This window comes from Camarhynchus parvulus, chromosome 5 (genome assembly GCF_901933205.1).
Source record: "Camarhynchus parvulus chromosome 5, STF_HiC, whole genome shotgun sequence".
Lineage (NCBI taxonomy): Eukaryota > Metazoa > Chordata > Aves > Passeriformes > Thraupidae > Camarhynchus > Camarhynchus parvulus.
The window spans coordinates 25,568,374-25,581,811 of record NC_044575.1 but is presented as its reverse complement, the minus strand read 5'-3'; the positions used below and the strand labels follow the sequence as shown (position 1 = coordinate 25,581,811).

The 13,438-nt window shown below is 40.6% G+C and overlaps 2 protein-coding genes across 3 annotated transcripts in view; one reads left to right on the top strand and one right to left on the bottom strand.

Annotated features, from left to right (window-relative positions):
• GANC (glucosidase alpha, neutral C) overlaps window positions 1-5,248 on the bottom strand; it is a 23,954-nt gene extending 18,706 nt beyond the window's left edge. The window contains exons 1-6 of the mRNA XM_030949165.1: window positions 4,863-5,248; window positions 3,704-3,766; window positions 2,400-2,508; window positions 1,743-1,870; window positions 1,038-1,220; window positions 749-794 (exon numbers count right to left, since the gene is read on the bottom strand). Coding sequence (XP_030805025.1) covers window positions 749-794; window positions 1,038-1,220; window positions 1,743-1,870; window positions 2,400-2,508; window positions 3,704-3,766; window positions 4,863-4,891 — 558 coding nt within the window. The 5' untranslated portion in view covers window positions 4,892-5,248. The remainder of the gene's footprint in view (window positions 1-748; window positions 795-1,037; window positions 1,221-1,742; window positions 1,871-2,399; window positions 2,509-3,703; window positions 3,767-4,862) is intronic.
• Window positions 5,061-13,438, top strand: part of TMEM87A (transmembrane protein 87A) — a 22,820-nt gene continuing 14,442 nt past the window's right edge. Inside the window, exons 1-6 of one of the 2 annotated variants that reach the window (XM_030949166.1) lie at window positions 5,061-5,262; window positions 6,709-6,766; window positions 10,252-10,349; window positions 11,150-11,266; window positions 12,866-12,919; window positions 13,021-13,077. In XM_030949166.1, the coding sequence (XP_030805026.1) occupies window positions 5,131-5,262; window positions 6,709-6,766; window positions 10,252-10,349; window positions 11,150-11,266; window positions 12,866-12,919; window positions 13,021-13,077 (516 nt within the window). In that variant the 5' untranslated portion in view covers window positions 5,061-5,130. The remainder of the gene's footprint in view (window positions 5,263-6,708; window positions 6,767-10,251; window positions 10,350-11,149; window positions 11,267-12,865; window positions 12,920-13,020; window positions 13,078-13,438) is intronic. The other variant, XM_030949169.1, reaches the window with a different exon arrangement.

The following is a 13,438-nucleotide window of genomic DNA, read 5'->3' as shown; positions in this document are numbered from 1 at the left end:
CCTTGTGTCCTGTAATTCATTGTCATAGAATTTACACTTCTTGCAGTGTCTTCCTTAGTTTTCTTTTCTACATTCATCCCACAGTAAGTGGACGTGGCCTCTTGCAGCTGTGTGCTTTCCCTGGCAGAAATCAGAGCTCAAACATAAGTATGCTGAAGGCAGCACAGCTCCTGCCATTTATAACAGGATAGCAGAGTAAGCAGCCATCTGCTCTGTAGGGGGCTAAAATTATATCCCAGACACAGCTCAGCCTCCTGGGAAAACTGCTATGTGCCTCTATGTGCTGCCAGGACCTGGTCTATTTTAAGAGAGAATTTTATTTCTGTATTAAGCCTGAATGTATGTGGAGACCTATTTTTTGACTGTTATAAAAAAGGTCCTGTTCTTTTGAAATTCTCTTCGCAATGAACAGGGAATTTGAAAATGACAAATATCACCACAAAGCTCTCTTTTACACATCTACTCCAGATCAAATAAGAGAACAAAAGAGAAATAAATTAGTAATAAAAAGGCTATAGAAAAAAGCATTTTTGTGCTAAACTTACCTGACTGATGCCTTCTACAACATGGTAAAACACATAAGCCTTCCTTCAACTATGAATTTGTAAAATATTGCAAAATGTTATACCAGGTCCTTTATGAAAGTGGTTGCACTGTATATGTAAGCATACTATAGGGCAAAATGAACATGTAATTTAATTTTCTTTTACAAAATATTCCTGCTGGAATTGCAGTAAGTATGGGTTACCTTAGAGGAATCACTTGCTGCCTCCTCATTTTGTGCTGTAGGTTTTCTAATGGAAACAAATACACAGAAATAAACAGCTGTTAATGGCTACTGCAAGGGACTAAAGCAGTCTGCAGCTAATTGATCTAGAATTTGTTTGTTAAAACTTCCCCTCGTATTTACTGTACTAATGAAGTAAAAGAGAAGTCATGTTTCAGTGCATAAGAGCTTTCAGAAATTGCAATTCCATACTTTATTTTCAGCTACAGCACACCAGTATATACGAGGATGTGATAGACAAATGCTGTACCTGTCACTGGGAGGTGGTTGTAGGTGCTCAAAATACAACAAACCATTGGAATTCACACTCATAACAGTCTCACCCTTGGACTGCAGCTCAACTTGGAAGGGGTTTGCTGTGACTCGAAGTTTGTAGTCCTCATTAACACTTGACAGTACCAAAATACCTGCCTCCTTGTGGGATATGAGCAGTCTGGCAAATGAAAAGCAACAACAGCTTTATATCAATCAGCAGCACATGAAATCCACGGTAAATAAATAACAATAGATACAAAAGATGGGCTAAGAATATCTGCATACATTACACAAACCTCAAGGCTAATGTTGAGCCAAAGAAGGCCAGAAATACATGCTGTGCTCAGGGTTCACTGCATAGTGCAAAAAGTGGCGACAGAACTGCCATGAAAACTATCCACAACTTGCATTCCTTTCACATTAAGAGGTAATGCCTTAGGTAAAAACTTTGCATTGTAACAAGTAGGCTATTTTCTGATTGGGTCAAACAGGCTTTCTTATATGTATGATAAAACCTTTTCTATTTTTTAAATAGTTTTTAAATAACCACACGCATTTAAATAAACCACACGCATTTTTGTCTTCTCTTCCTGTAGGAACTTTATATTGTAGAGGGACAACAGTACTGTAATATAAAGGAGAAAGCTGTATAAGATATTGAGGTGCTAAATCATCAACACTTAAATCACCCATCACTTACCTCTGGGTGGTAGGTTCCTTTATAAGAACATCAGGAACTTTGTATCTTGGTCTGAGAGGAGATGCCTCATCAATTTTAAGCCTGAAAATATTGCCTTCTATTTCATAAATTTCTACTTGTAGAAGAACCTGTGAGCAAACAAACAGATAAACTCATAAGGATAAAAAATACCTCTTTTTAACACAGCATTACCAAACACTTACTGTCTGGAAAAAACCAAAACATGCCTGCTTTCTGAATGATTGTTCTTTAGCATTGTTGAGAGCAAAATTAATCTTCCATATGAATTTACACCAGTTAACTCTACTTCACCCTTTTGAAGAAGCAACGCCTTTTAAGTGAACTCTTTATCTTCAAGCATCTGATATCTAGCATTACAAAAAAAGAACTTATTATTTTGAAATAGTGGAGAAAACTCTAAATTAAAAATATTTTTCAGGACAAAAGTGTTCTATTCAGAACTCTCTTTTTTCATACAGCCATTAATTTTTTAAAAGTTAAATGCTGATTAGTAAGAACATATTTAGGTTGATAGTTTGCATTATCTCTCACATATCTATCACTGAAGAATCTCAAAACCTGTAAATATTATTAGTCGTGTTGACAATATTCACTGCTCTTTCTGTAAGCACCCTCTTAAGCTCTATGGTAGCTCACCTTATTCCCCTCATGAATGATTTGGAATTTAACATTCTCATCACTTAATGTGACTGAATCCAACAAAACTCGATACAAGGATTTTCCAGGACGTAGAAGTTTCTGACGCCTGTCAAGACAGAAAATTATTTTTGGTCTCCCAGCTCTTGTAGCTTATATCATACAGAGGGACATCATATTGTTAGAAATGTTTACTTAATCATTTTTTATTGAGCTTTTTCAAATACAATTATTAGCACTTTAAGTCAAGAGGAAAAAGAAGGAATATAGTTCTGAGCACACCGAAATGCTTACAAATAAGATGTTAGAGGGGTTCAAGAGTTCACCCATCACCACTCTATATGGTTTTTTATAACAATAATAGTCTCAAGTGCCCAGTTCTTAGCTGTACAATTACATTATCATTCTTTCATTTATCCCTGAAATTTCAGTTGAATAATCTGTTTTTCATTTTCTGCCATATATCCCTGTAACTTCCAATGAGCACCTTCTACAATCTGGGGTGATGAAACCCTGTGTTTTTAATTTGTTACCTTCAAATATGCACCAAGCAAATTGTTTCTCAATAAATTTGATGACTACAGAGTTTTGACTACAGCTTTTGGCCCTGATAATGTTTTTAGGTCAGAGATCCTGAAACAAAGGCTCTTTCAACTGTTTGTAGAATTCTCCATGCCAAGTCCAGGTTTTATGAAGTATTTGAAGATAAGTGTCTTGGACGCTACCTTAAAGACAAACTTCTTAATTAATAAACCAAATATGTCAGCGACTAATTGGTGTAACAATAGGCAATCATTTCTTTCAGTCAGTTAGCACAGGGAAGGACACAATGGAGGGAAGAAAAAGGTCGAGAGCACAGTTAGAAATGGGATGAGAAATATGACTTAGCATAAGGTTAACTTTAAGGGACTAGTGAGCTTGAATTTAGATTTGACACTGAATTCTGGCCAAGGTACTTGCTCAACAGAACTGTAATCACGCAGTCAGCTATTGTCACAGACAAATGATTTCTACTGAGTGTTCTGCTGCTTTGAACTGCAGATATTGAAGAAACATCCATGTCAAGAGAACAACCTGCATCTGAGTGCACTTAAAATATTGCTGGGGCTTTGTCAGATGAGAGGACTGATCCTTTTGAACTTTAACAGAAGACATTCTGGGTGTAAGACCACACGTTTTAAAGTCCGCTGATTATTGCTTGCTGATAGGCAAGTGAAATGCTCACCTTTGGAAGATAAATCCTTAAAGTAGCAGACTTGCTGTGATTAAAAGCCAATGCATAACTACACTACAATTCTCCATACCTGTAAAAAGCAATCTGGTTGCATTTCTTAAAGTTGCTTTTGTCCACAGCCTCATCTTGGACACTGGAAAGAACAGATAAAGGAAGTGTTTAGATGTGTCCATCACACACCTGCTGAATGATCAAATGATGGGGGTCCTTTTCAAGAGTGGTCAGGATTAAAAACAGTGCAGAAAACTTTGGTCCAACATAAAATGTGATGGACCTTGAACTACTGTCTTTAGATATGGGAAGAGTTTCTTATACATTTAGTTTCATGCTGAACCATTTATTTTTAAACCCTGAAATTTTGAGAAATGATTGAATCTATGAGTAACAGAGATGGATTTCAGCATAGCTGAATTCTTATGAATTTGCATTTTGAAGCCAGACCTCCCTCTGCAGTCATTATGGTTAATTATTATTTTCCAGTAATAAGAATGGAGAAATGGGGAGGACTGGTAAAAAAGAAGAAATACTGCACCTTCAGTGGGACCGACAAAGGAGGGAGGCTTCCAATGGTCTTGCTGACAGCTCTATGTTATCTCAGGCCTGAAGTAACTTTTAGATTTATTAGATAACAGGAAATTTTTTACTTGCCTGAAAGAAAATGGGCTGCCAGTAGTATCTATCATAAAAGTATTTCCCAGATTATGCTGGGGTCAAACACAGATGGAAGGGAATAGGGTATTAGTTCTGGCAGATAAAGCACTGATGCTTATGGAATACTTATTAATTACATACATACAATATAGGAAATGCAGACGGCACCCACTGAGGCTCAGTCACAATTATAAGTCCTCGATTATTATTTGAGATCTCACAGTGACCGTATATTTAGATCACTCAGCCCTTTCCATTTTTGACTGAAGGCACGTATGTCCTTTCGGGTTTTGCTCCAAGTTCGTGTGCCTCTGTTGGCGCATTGAAGGCGGAGCAGCCCGAACTACCCCTGGCATTGTGGATCCGCTCGCTGCCCCGCTTCGCCGCGGGAAGGCTGTGCCCGGGCAGGGCGGCGACGACAGCAGGGCGGCGAGGACAGCAGGGCACGGCCCCACACGCCCGCCCCGAGCCCCGACCCGCTGCACGGGGTCGCTCTCCGCGGAAACCGCTGGAGCCTCCCCGGCAACAGCGGGAGCGAGGAGAGGGCCGGCCGAGGAGCGCCTCCCCGGCTGCGTTACCTGATTCCCCCCGGCGTCCCCGCCTCCATGGCGGAGCCGCCCCAAGCGACCCCCGCGGAGAGAAGGGGTGGCGACCCGCCGCGCCAGCTGGGGAACGCCGCGGACTCCAAATGCGACCGAGCCAGCGAGTGACACCCGGGGGCGGTGACAGCCCGGGCCGAGCCGAGAGCGGCTCCGCCCAGCGCCGCTCTAGCCGGCCCACGACGGCCGCGTCCCTCCGCGGGGAGCGGAAGAGGCGCGGCCAGCGCGGCGGGCTCCGTACGGCGCGATGGCGGCGGCGCCGCGTTCCGGGGGGCGGCGGCAGCCCGGAACCGTCCTGCTGCGGCTGCTGGCGGTGCTGCTGCTGGCGGGCACGGCGGGCGCCGGGCAGCGCTCCAAATGGCGGCTGCCGGTGCTCCTGGTGAGTGCGAGGAGCGGGGCCGGGCCCGCAGCCGCCGGGCCGGGCGGTGTGGCGACGGTCGGGGCGAATGTGTGCGGGCGGGAGGCCGTGGCTGTTCCGTGCGTCCTCCTCGGGCGGGACGGCTGCGGTCCCGGCCCCGCTCCCCGCTCCCGGGACGTCTCGCCCAGGCTGCGCCTCTGTGGAGCCTGACACAGAGCTGGTGCGGGGGCTCGGGGCCGTGGCTGCCTCCTGCCTTGCTGCGGGGCTTGAGCCGTCTCGGCGGGTCGGCGGTGGCGGCAGGGGAGAGAAGGCTTGTGCGGGAAATAGTCCGATGGGCGGCGGAGGGAGAGCCGCCCCTGTGAGGCCCGTGGGGAAGGAGGGAGGGTCTTGCCCGGCTGGTGCCCGGTCTCGGTGGGCCCTGTGCGGGGGAGGTCGCCCGCAGCGCCGGGGCCTGGCCTCGGGGAAGCTGGGCCGCTGCAGCGGTGGACCGAGAGAGGTGTGGGCCTTAGGGCAGGTGAAGGGATTTCGGCACTTCTCATAAACCCTGCCTGCTTGAATTTGCATGGAGGAAAGCTGTTCTGCCTCAAATTCAGTCGGACTTTATCAGGCAGTGAGAGTACTACGTACTTTATGCGAGGCTTTTGAGCCTCAGGAACAAAACTGAAGGATCACGGTGAATGCTCCTATTGGTTCTTAGAACAATTTTTTTTTTGTTGGATGGTCCAGACCATCTCATCAACAAGAAAATGGTAATCATTTCAACAGATGTCAACGTGAAGTTGATTCCGCTTGCGGATCAAAAAACCCCAAGCCTCTTAAACCATCTTCAAGAGTATGTTGGAGGGTGGTGAAGCGTGACTGGAAAGTCCAGTAAGACTGGCTGCAGATTTGACATTTGCTTTCATTACTGTATTGACTTAAAACTCAAAATGGAAGATTATGTTTATTTAAGCTCAGTGACATTAAGCCTGATGCCAAAAGATTTTTGCATTTTATGTATTTTTCATCTATTGCTAGCTCTATAGACTATTACTGTATACTTACATAATTTATTAGCTACCTTCAGTACGTCTCCTACCCTGTTAGGTTAGACAAACACATTCCTGGAATTCTACTATAATCTCGCTTCTTCAGTGAACTGAGGACATTTCACTTTCCCACGTATTTAGAGATAAACAGCGTGGGGCTAGAAGCAAGGGGGAGGCTTCAGTAGGGGGTCCAACCAAGAGGGAATTTACTTCATTAACTGTACTTCTAATTGGGGATTCTTGTCAATTATGCTAATTGCTAAACTCAGAAAAGTGCTGAAGCCCTACATCATGTGTGCGCTCCACCATAAGTGCACCTGGAGCACTGTCAATAAATGGTAACTGCTTTTTATCATTTCTAAATTCTTTGGCTTGTGATTTTAGGGCTGATAAGGCATCAAACCCACTAATACCTCTTTCCTCTTCTGTGCCTTTGCAGGGGAAGAAGTTTAGCTTTGGGAAGATTCTCTTCAGCAACACCACCATTTTCCTGAGATGTAAGTGGTTACAAAGAATTAACCTGCTCTCTCTGCTTTTTGATGCCCCTCCTGTTTTTAACATTTGGAACTCAAAACACTGTGAAGTGTTTAACTGCACTGGCTCCAGAGACAGCTAATCTAGCACTGCATGAAAGCCACAGCTCTGATATGGTTGAGTCTGTTAACAGCCTTGGAGCTTCCCAGTTGTGAGCTGCTTAGGTTGTAGCAGAAATGAATGGCTCTATTCATGCTCTTTGTGGAGAGGGCAAGATGGGCAATGGGAGCAGCACTTTGTTTCATATAGTGGGTAACCATGTGTGGGGTGTGCTGTGCTCTGCTGTGAGATGTGCTTTTCCTATCTAAGATTGTTAAATGTCTGGGAGATCTTGTGCCAGCTGGACAAGGGCTATTTGTATACTGATGGGAATACAGAAGGCAATGTTTTTTGAAGCCTTGTTCCTTTTTAGCTGAGTGCTTCTGGGTGTTGTGAGGGAATGTTGCATACTGCAGCAGAGCTCTCCTGAGAGATGTTTTCTCCTGATCCCAGTGCGTGATTGGGATCATCGAGTTTGTTCTGTCGAGCAAACATGTTGGCAGCCTTCTGATTTCTTCTGTGTATTTCTCTTTGCTGATCTGGCCAGGTCTATGGGTTATGTAGGTTTCTGGCCCAAGGAAAGTTTCTGTGAAATACCTTCTTACCTGTGAACATGAGGACAGCATCTAGATGGCAATAAGGTCTTATACAAGTGACTAGTTGATTTAGAAAGGTGTGAAATCTTTTTTGAACACTTTAAGTGGTTGTTTGCACCAGTTTTTACCATGAGGGAAGGCTGCTTAGTCTCTGTACTTGTGGTTTTTCAGGTTTAATTTCCAATACATGCCCTTCTTGGGACAGTTTTTCAAGGAGAGTTTGTTGAAGTGCCTCTTTTGATCCCACATGAATCTGAAACAGGAAGGTAGAAGTTGAGTGGTTATTAGAGAAGGTCCACCACTTCTGTGTTAGGGCTTTCCCACTTGACAAGTGTAACTGACCCACTGAGGTTCGCATCTTGCAGTAAGACAATTGCAAGTGTACAGCTGCAGGATCAAAATTAAAAACCTGCTTCTTGGGAAGAGGAGTGGGGGTTGAAAGGGCGTTTTGGTGCTTTGGTAGGTTTTAGGTTTTCTTGTCTAAAGTTTAATAGAAATAGTGTATTGTAGTGACATGGCATCTAAGATACAGGTCTCTAAAGTGATGTTTGTGGTAAATCTACTTGTGCCGAAAAAGCAGAGAGATGGAGCTAAGGCACGGGAAAAATTATTTGTTGTAGGGCAGATCTGTCAGTAAGAATTCGACCCCCTGCCTCCTGATGTGGAATTGAATTACACTGCACTGTCAACCTTTAAACAGTAATTAAGCCTTAAAATTCTTTAGTGAAGACACCTGTTTTACATACCGGTGTGATTAAAAAATTGACATGAACTTGGAAAATGAAAGAGGAAGGAACAAAGGCTGGGAACTTATTTTTTCAGCCTAGATGAAACTTAAACTGCATCTGATACTGGAAAGCTTCAACTTTGTGATTTTTTTTTCCTGCCCATGCTTGTGTGGAAACTGTTCTCTTTTTGTTTCCTGTCTGTTGCCTCTTACATCTGCTGTATGATGTTTGTGAGGACAAAATGATCATTCTTGCCAAACATGATTGCTCATGGCCTGTTCATGGTTTTCCTGAGCACCTGCATCTCTTTTTCTCCTTTTTTTCCCCTCTTTTTGATTTTTGTTTTATTTTTTTAAATCTGTATGGCACATTGGTGCCTGATGCTTTCTGCTTCTGACTGGGAAGATTGCTGCTGGCATGCGGTGTTGCCAATAATGAATTTATTTTTATCTACTTTTTGAAGTGCTGTTCTAGAAGGCATTTAGTTTTTTGTATAGGATCGTGATAGAAATCCTGCTCTCTGTAAATGAGCACAAAGACTGCATTCAAGTTGAATATTATTGGCTTTTGTTTGAAGGCTGAGGAACTTAAATTTCCATATTGCTGAATTCAGTAAATGCCATGGATACTTTTTCTGACTTTTGAAGTACTTCCTTTTTAAAGTTTCTGTAATTTTGATGTTTGCAGAAATTGCGGATTGTTCTAGTGACCTATTTTACCTCTGTGGGTTCTACTGCTGAATATGTAGTTCCCTATTTATTTTTCACAGAGATAAAGGTATTTAAAAGGTGTTTTTGAAGCTTATTTTTTGCTAGCACTTTTTTTGAGATACTCCTCATTTGGTCAGTTTTATCAGAAGAGCTTGTGTCATCAAAGAATTTGGCATCTGCCCACATCACTGCAGTGCTTTAGTTTCCTTGTTGTGCCCTCTGCAACATCTAGGGCAATGTGGGACATATATGCCTTGTTTTCATGCTTACCAGAAGGTGTAATAAAGAAACTACCTTTTTTCAGTGATTTTGCTTAATTTTTTGGTGTTAGAAACTCAGCTGTTGAGTTTTTAGCTGTATGTGTTTTAGTACTCACGAGGTATAAAGTGGGATTAGTCAATTAATACCTAGTGGCAGGGTTTTCCTTCTAATTGCTTTTTCTGCCTGGTCAGTATGGAAACATTCCTTAGAAGTGTACCTGTAAGAAAGTTGTGGATGCATCTCTAATATGAATGTTGCCTGTAAAGTTGTAGGAACTTCTTAGCCGCTGCAAGTATCTGTTAACTCAGAAGAGTTTTGCCATTTGCTGATTGTGGAAACGCAAATGTAAATCATCTAAATGGCTCTTTCTAGACTGAATAGTCACTGCTTGTTTTATGTAAGGGTTGAGCTTGTCTTCTTAATGTCAAATTCTCTTCATTGGGCTTTAGTTTAAGAATGAGATTTGAAACAAAAAGCCCCACACAACCTTTCCTGGCTAGGGAGAAAGTCTTGTGTTTCACTTTTCATGCATGTTATTACTAAAGTAAATCACAGAGGAAAGTTGTCTTGCTGCTGTTTTAGGTAGCATTGCAGCTTTGACAGCATGACCTTGTGTGTCTTTTGGGAGGCTGGTTGTTGACTGGCACAATCTTACCTTCATTTCCTTGGTGATGGCATTGATATATTTAAATTATATGTGGAAATGGCTTAGCATTATCCTGTTCCTAGCTTTCTCTGCCTGTTACATGTGCTCCTGTCTCTGAAAGGGAGGCCCTTTTTGTGTATTGGAGTCACTGCTGTTCTCCTCATTTGGTATTTGCAGTTGCTGAAATATCCTTGATTGTCTTCAGAACAAAAAGTTTCCAAATGATCTTCAGCTCTTTAAAAGAATTGTATAATGCTATAATGGAATTCTGTTCACATGCTTCTTTCTTTCACTGAGCGGTAATGAATTACTTGAGAAAAATATTCTATTGTTTTGCTTTCAGTTTCATGTTTAAAATTTAATTATGTTGGTTTTGCACAGAATGGGAGGAGAAACCTGGAAACCTGGAAGGCAGATGGTGTCTTACATATCTCATGTTTGATTTTTTTTGTTTGTTTGTTTTCTTAGTTGAAGGAGATGAAAAAGCTTGTGAAGCTTCCCAGGGTTTCAATGTGACTTGGTACTTAAGATACTCTGACTGCTACAATGAAGTCTTCAACTTTGGGGTAAGAATTCCATGGGAAAACATAGGTTATGGTTTTTAGAGGTAAGCAGGTTTTGGAAGGAGGGGGTTAGAGATGTCTCTCTTGCATCCATGTTGTGATTTGGGCCTGAAAGACACATTCTTCCATTGGAAGACAGCAAATTTATGGAATAGAATTGAAATTATCCACAACTTGCTGCAATTGCTGACTTTTTTGGGTTTTGGGTCAGGTGGAAGTGTTTGTCAAAATTGTTTTAAACCCAGGAACTTAAGTGAATACAGTGACTCTAAAATGAGTGAGTTTATGGTATTTGAAAATATTTGCAGGAATGCTTAATGACAGTGAATAGAAAAATTTGAATATTTACATGTTAAGTCTAAATTCTGTTATTTATGGATGCACATGGCAAGCATTAGCAATTTGTGCAAAATGTATAATGTTTCTAGCTAATGTGGTAGAACATGGTTGTGCTTTCTATGGTTAATGTTTTTCCATGTTTACTTAAATTATTAATTATGACAGTTGTAACTACTAATCTAACACAGGACTGAGTCTTCACTCTTTAAAATGATAATGCAGAGTTTGTTTGGGTGGACTGAAGTTTATTTTTTCTGCTACATCTCTACTTTTTAATTCTTACTCAAAGCCTGTATACCATCATTTCTATAGTCTTGTGTAGTTTTGATGCCTTTATTCTACTAAATTTGATTCAAAAGTCTGTGCAGAGCGAAAATGTGGAGCTTTCCAGGTCTTGTAGCTGTGTACTGAGATAAACCATTTGAAATACTTGATGCTAACCTAAGTTCTACTCTGTTTGGCAGGATGAACAAGCAGATAACTATTTTGGGACTACAGCTGAAGAGCATCCCGGTTGGTCAGGTTACTATGCCACTGCTTCTCTCCTCTTTCCAAACTGCTCTGAGCTCTTCAGGCCTCAGGTATGGGTAGAAACCTCAGAGTTTGCTCTGCTGTCTTATACAATATATAGAGAAAGTGGTAATTCCTGGTAGATCTGTTGGCATCCTTTGTAAGTACCACTGTAGGATGGGAGGTACTTCTTTTTATCTGTTTATGACAACCAAGCTGTGATGATGATTTCTTAATTTTCCTTCACTTCTGGCTTGCTCTTCAACGTTTTGCTCACGGTAGCGAGAAAACCTCAACCAAATCCCTGTAAAAGTGATGTACAGATCAATGTTCTTTTAGTTTGTGGTTTTGTATTCTGAATTTGTTTCGTGTACAGGAGGCTACTGCTAGTTGATTAGAAGTGGCAGCAGAGTAGAAATCCTGCTAAACTTGAATCAATAAAGGACTGGCATTTATTAGTCGAATAATGAAAATGAGTGTTGAAAAGTGAATTACTTAAGCACTCATGGAATAGGAGTGCTAGACTATGTTGGAAAAAAATAAAGTAAAAGCAAGAAGACAATGCAAAATTAGCATAGGGAAGTAATGTGCAGACATCAGCTCTACACCAGTGGTATATCAGCAGACTGATGATAATACCAGTGTAATTTGCTGTCTTTATTTAATGGTATACTTAAGAATTGAAGGCCAATTACGGAGTGTTCCATCTGTGTTCAGCCATTCCTCACGTAGACAAAAGATTATGGACAGAAGATACTGGGAACTGTCTCATAACTATTGAACCTAGTGTTGTGGGTTGCTTTTTGGTATTTTTGGTTGTTTGGGTTTTTTAATTAAGAAAAAAGACTAATGCCTAAATATAGCTTTTAGTAATGTATTTGCATGCCTCTAATTCCTTTGATGTGTGAAGATGGCTTGAAAGGTTTTCAAAAAGAAAGAAAAAAATTGATGATGCATGCTTTTCCTGTTTTTACTTGTTTTTGTAGAAGGGATATTGTGAGTTTACCTGTGTAATGGGCATCCTAACTAAACATGCTTGTGAAAGTCTTTAAGGTTTTAAAAGTCTTTAAGTTTTCCTTCAATGCCTCTGGAAAGTCTGTGGAATTCTTAACAATATATTCTTGTGAGATACTAATTTCTGAAGTTTCACAGCAGTTTCTGCTCTAAATGGTTCAGCTTTATCCTTGTGGTAAAGCAGTTTCACTAGATTTCGAGTCACCATAGTTCAGGAGAGTTAGAAAAATTTTGATCTCTAATAGGCACTCACTCATCCAGGGACTTACTTTTGCATAGATTAAGGCAGAAATCTCAAAACCTTTTATCTGTTTGTGGTGAATTAATCATGTGATGGGGATACACAACTGATTTATGTTTCAAAAAGAAAATTAACTTCATACTGTCATATCTGGTTTCTAAAAATAGATACCTGTTATTTGAGGGGAGGAAAAGTAACTCTCAAATTACAAAGCATTAAGTATTCAAGACTTCTTGCATAAATGGACAATTGTTTGATTTAGAAAAATGAAAGCTCTTCAATACAGCTGTTTAAAGAATAATGAAAGTTTATTGGAAGCTGTTCTGATAATGTCATGTTAATGTGTGAAGTGCCTATAAATGTTGAAGTGCCTATAAAGTGTCTATAAATTATTTACCTTTCTTACATCTTGCAGATTTTCTATAAAGAATTTGTTCGTCCAGAGCCTCTCTCACCTGAGAAACAAGAGGTAGTTTTCCTTTCCTTCTAATAAGGCAGTGTAGTCATGGAAAAGGTAGTTTTGGCATATTTAATTATTCATTTTTCTGTGTTTTTTATTTTCTCCCTAAGGGCTTAAAGGATAAGAAGGAGAGTGCAGGAAATAACACAATGGTGACAGATAAAACTGTATGTATACTGAATTTAGGCATGGCTTGTAATTCAGCAGTCTTATTTTGGTTTTGTTTGCTTTTTTAAATTTATATTTATTTGTGTAAGAACTTGATGGTAGCATATTCTATGGTTTTTTGACACCTGGAATTTTTTAGCTTGAAACTAGGTAGTGGTGGAAAAACAGAAAACAGAGTAACTGCTTCTTCTGTAAGTGAAATACAGAACTGATACCATTCAAACCAATGGTATAAATTAAAAAATAAATTTCTTTTCCCATTGTAATTTAAAATAGTAATTTAAATTATCTTCTTTAAATGATGACTAATCCTTACAGAATACGTTTGGTTTTGTCTTCAGTCAGTTTTTTGAGACATTA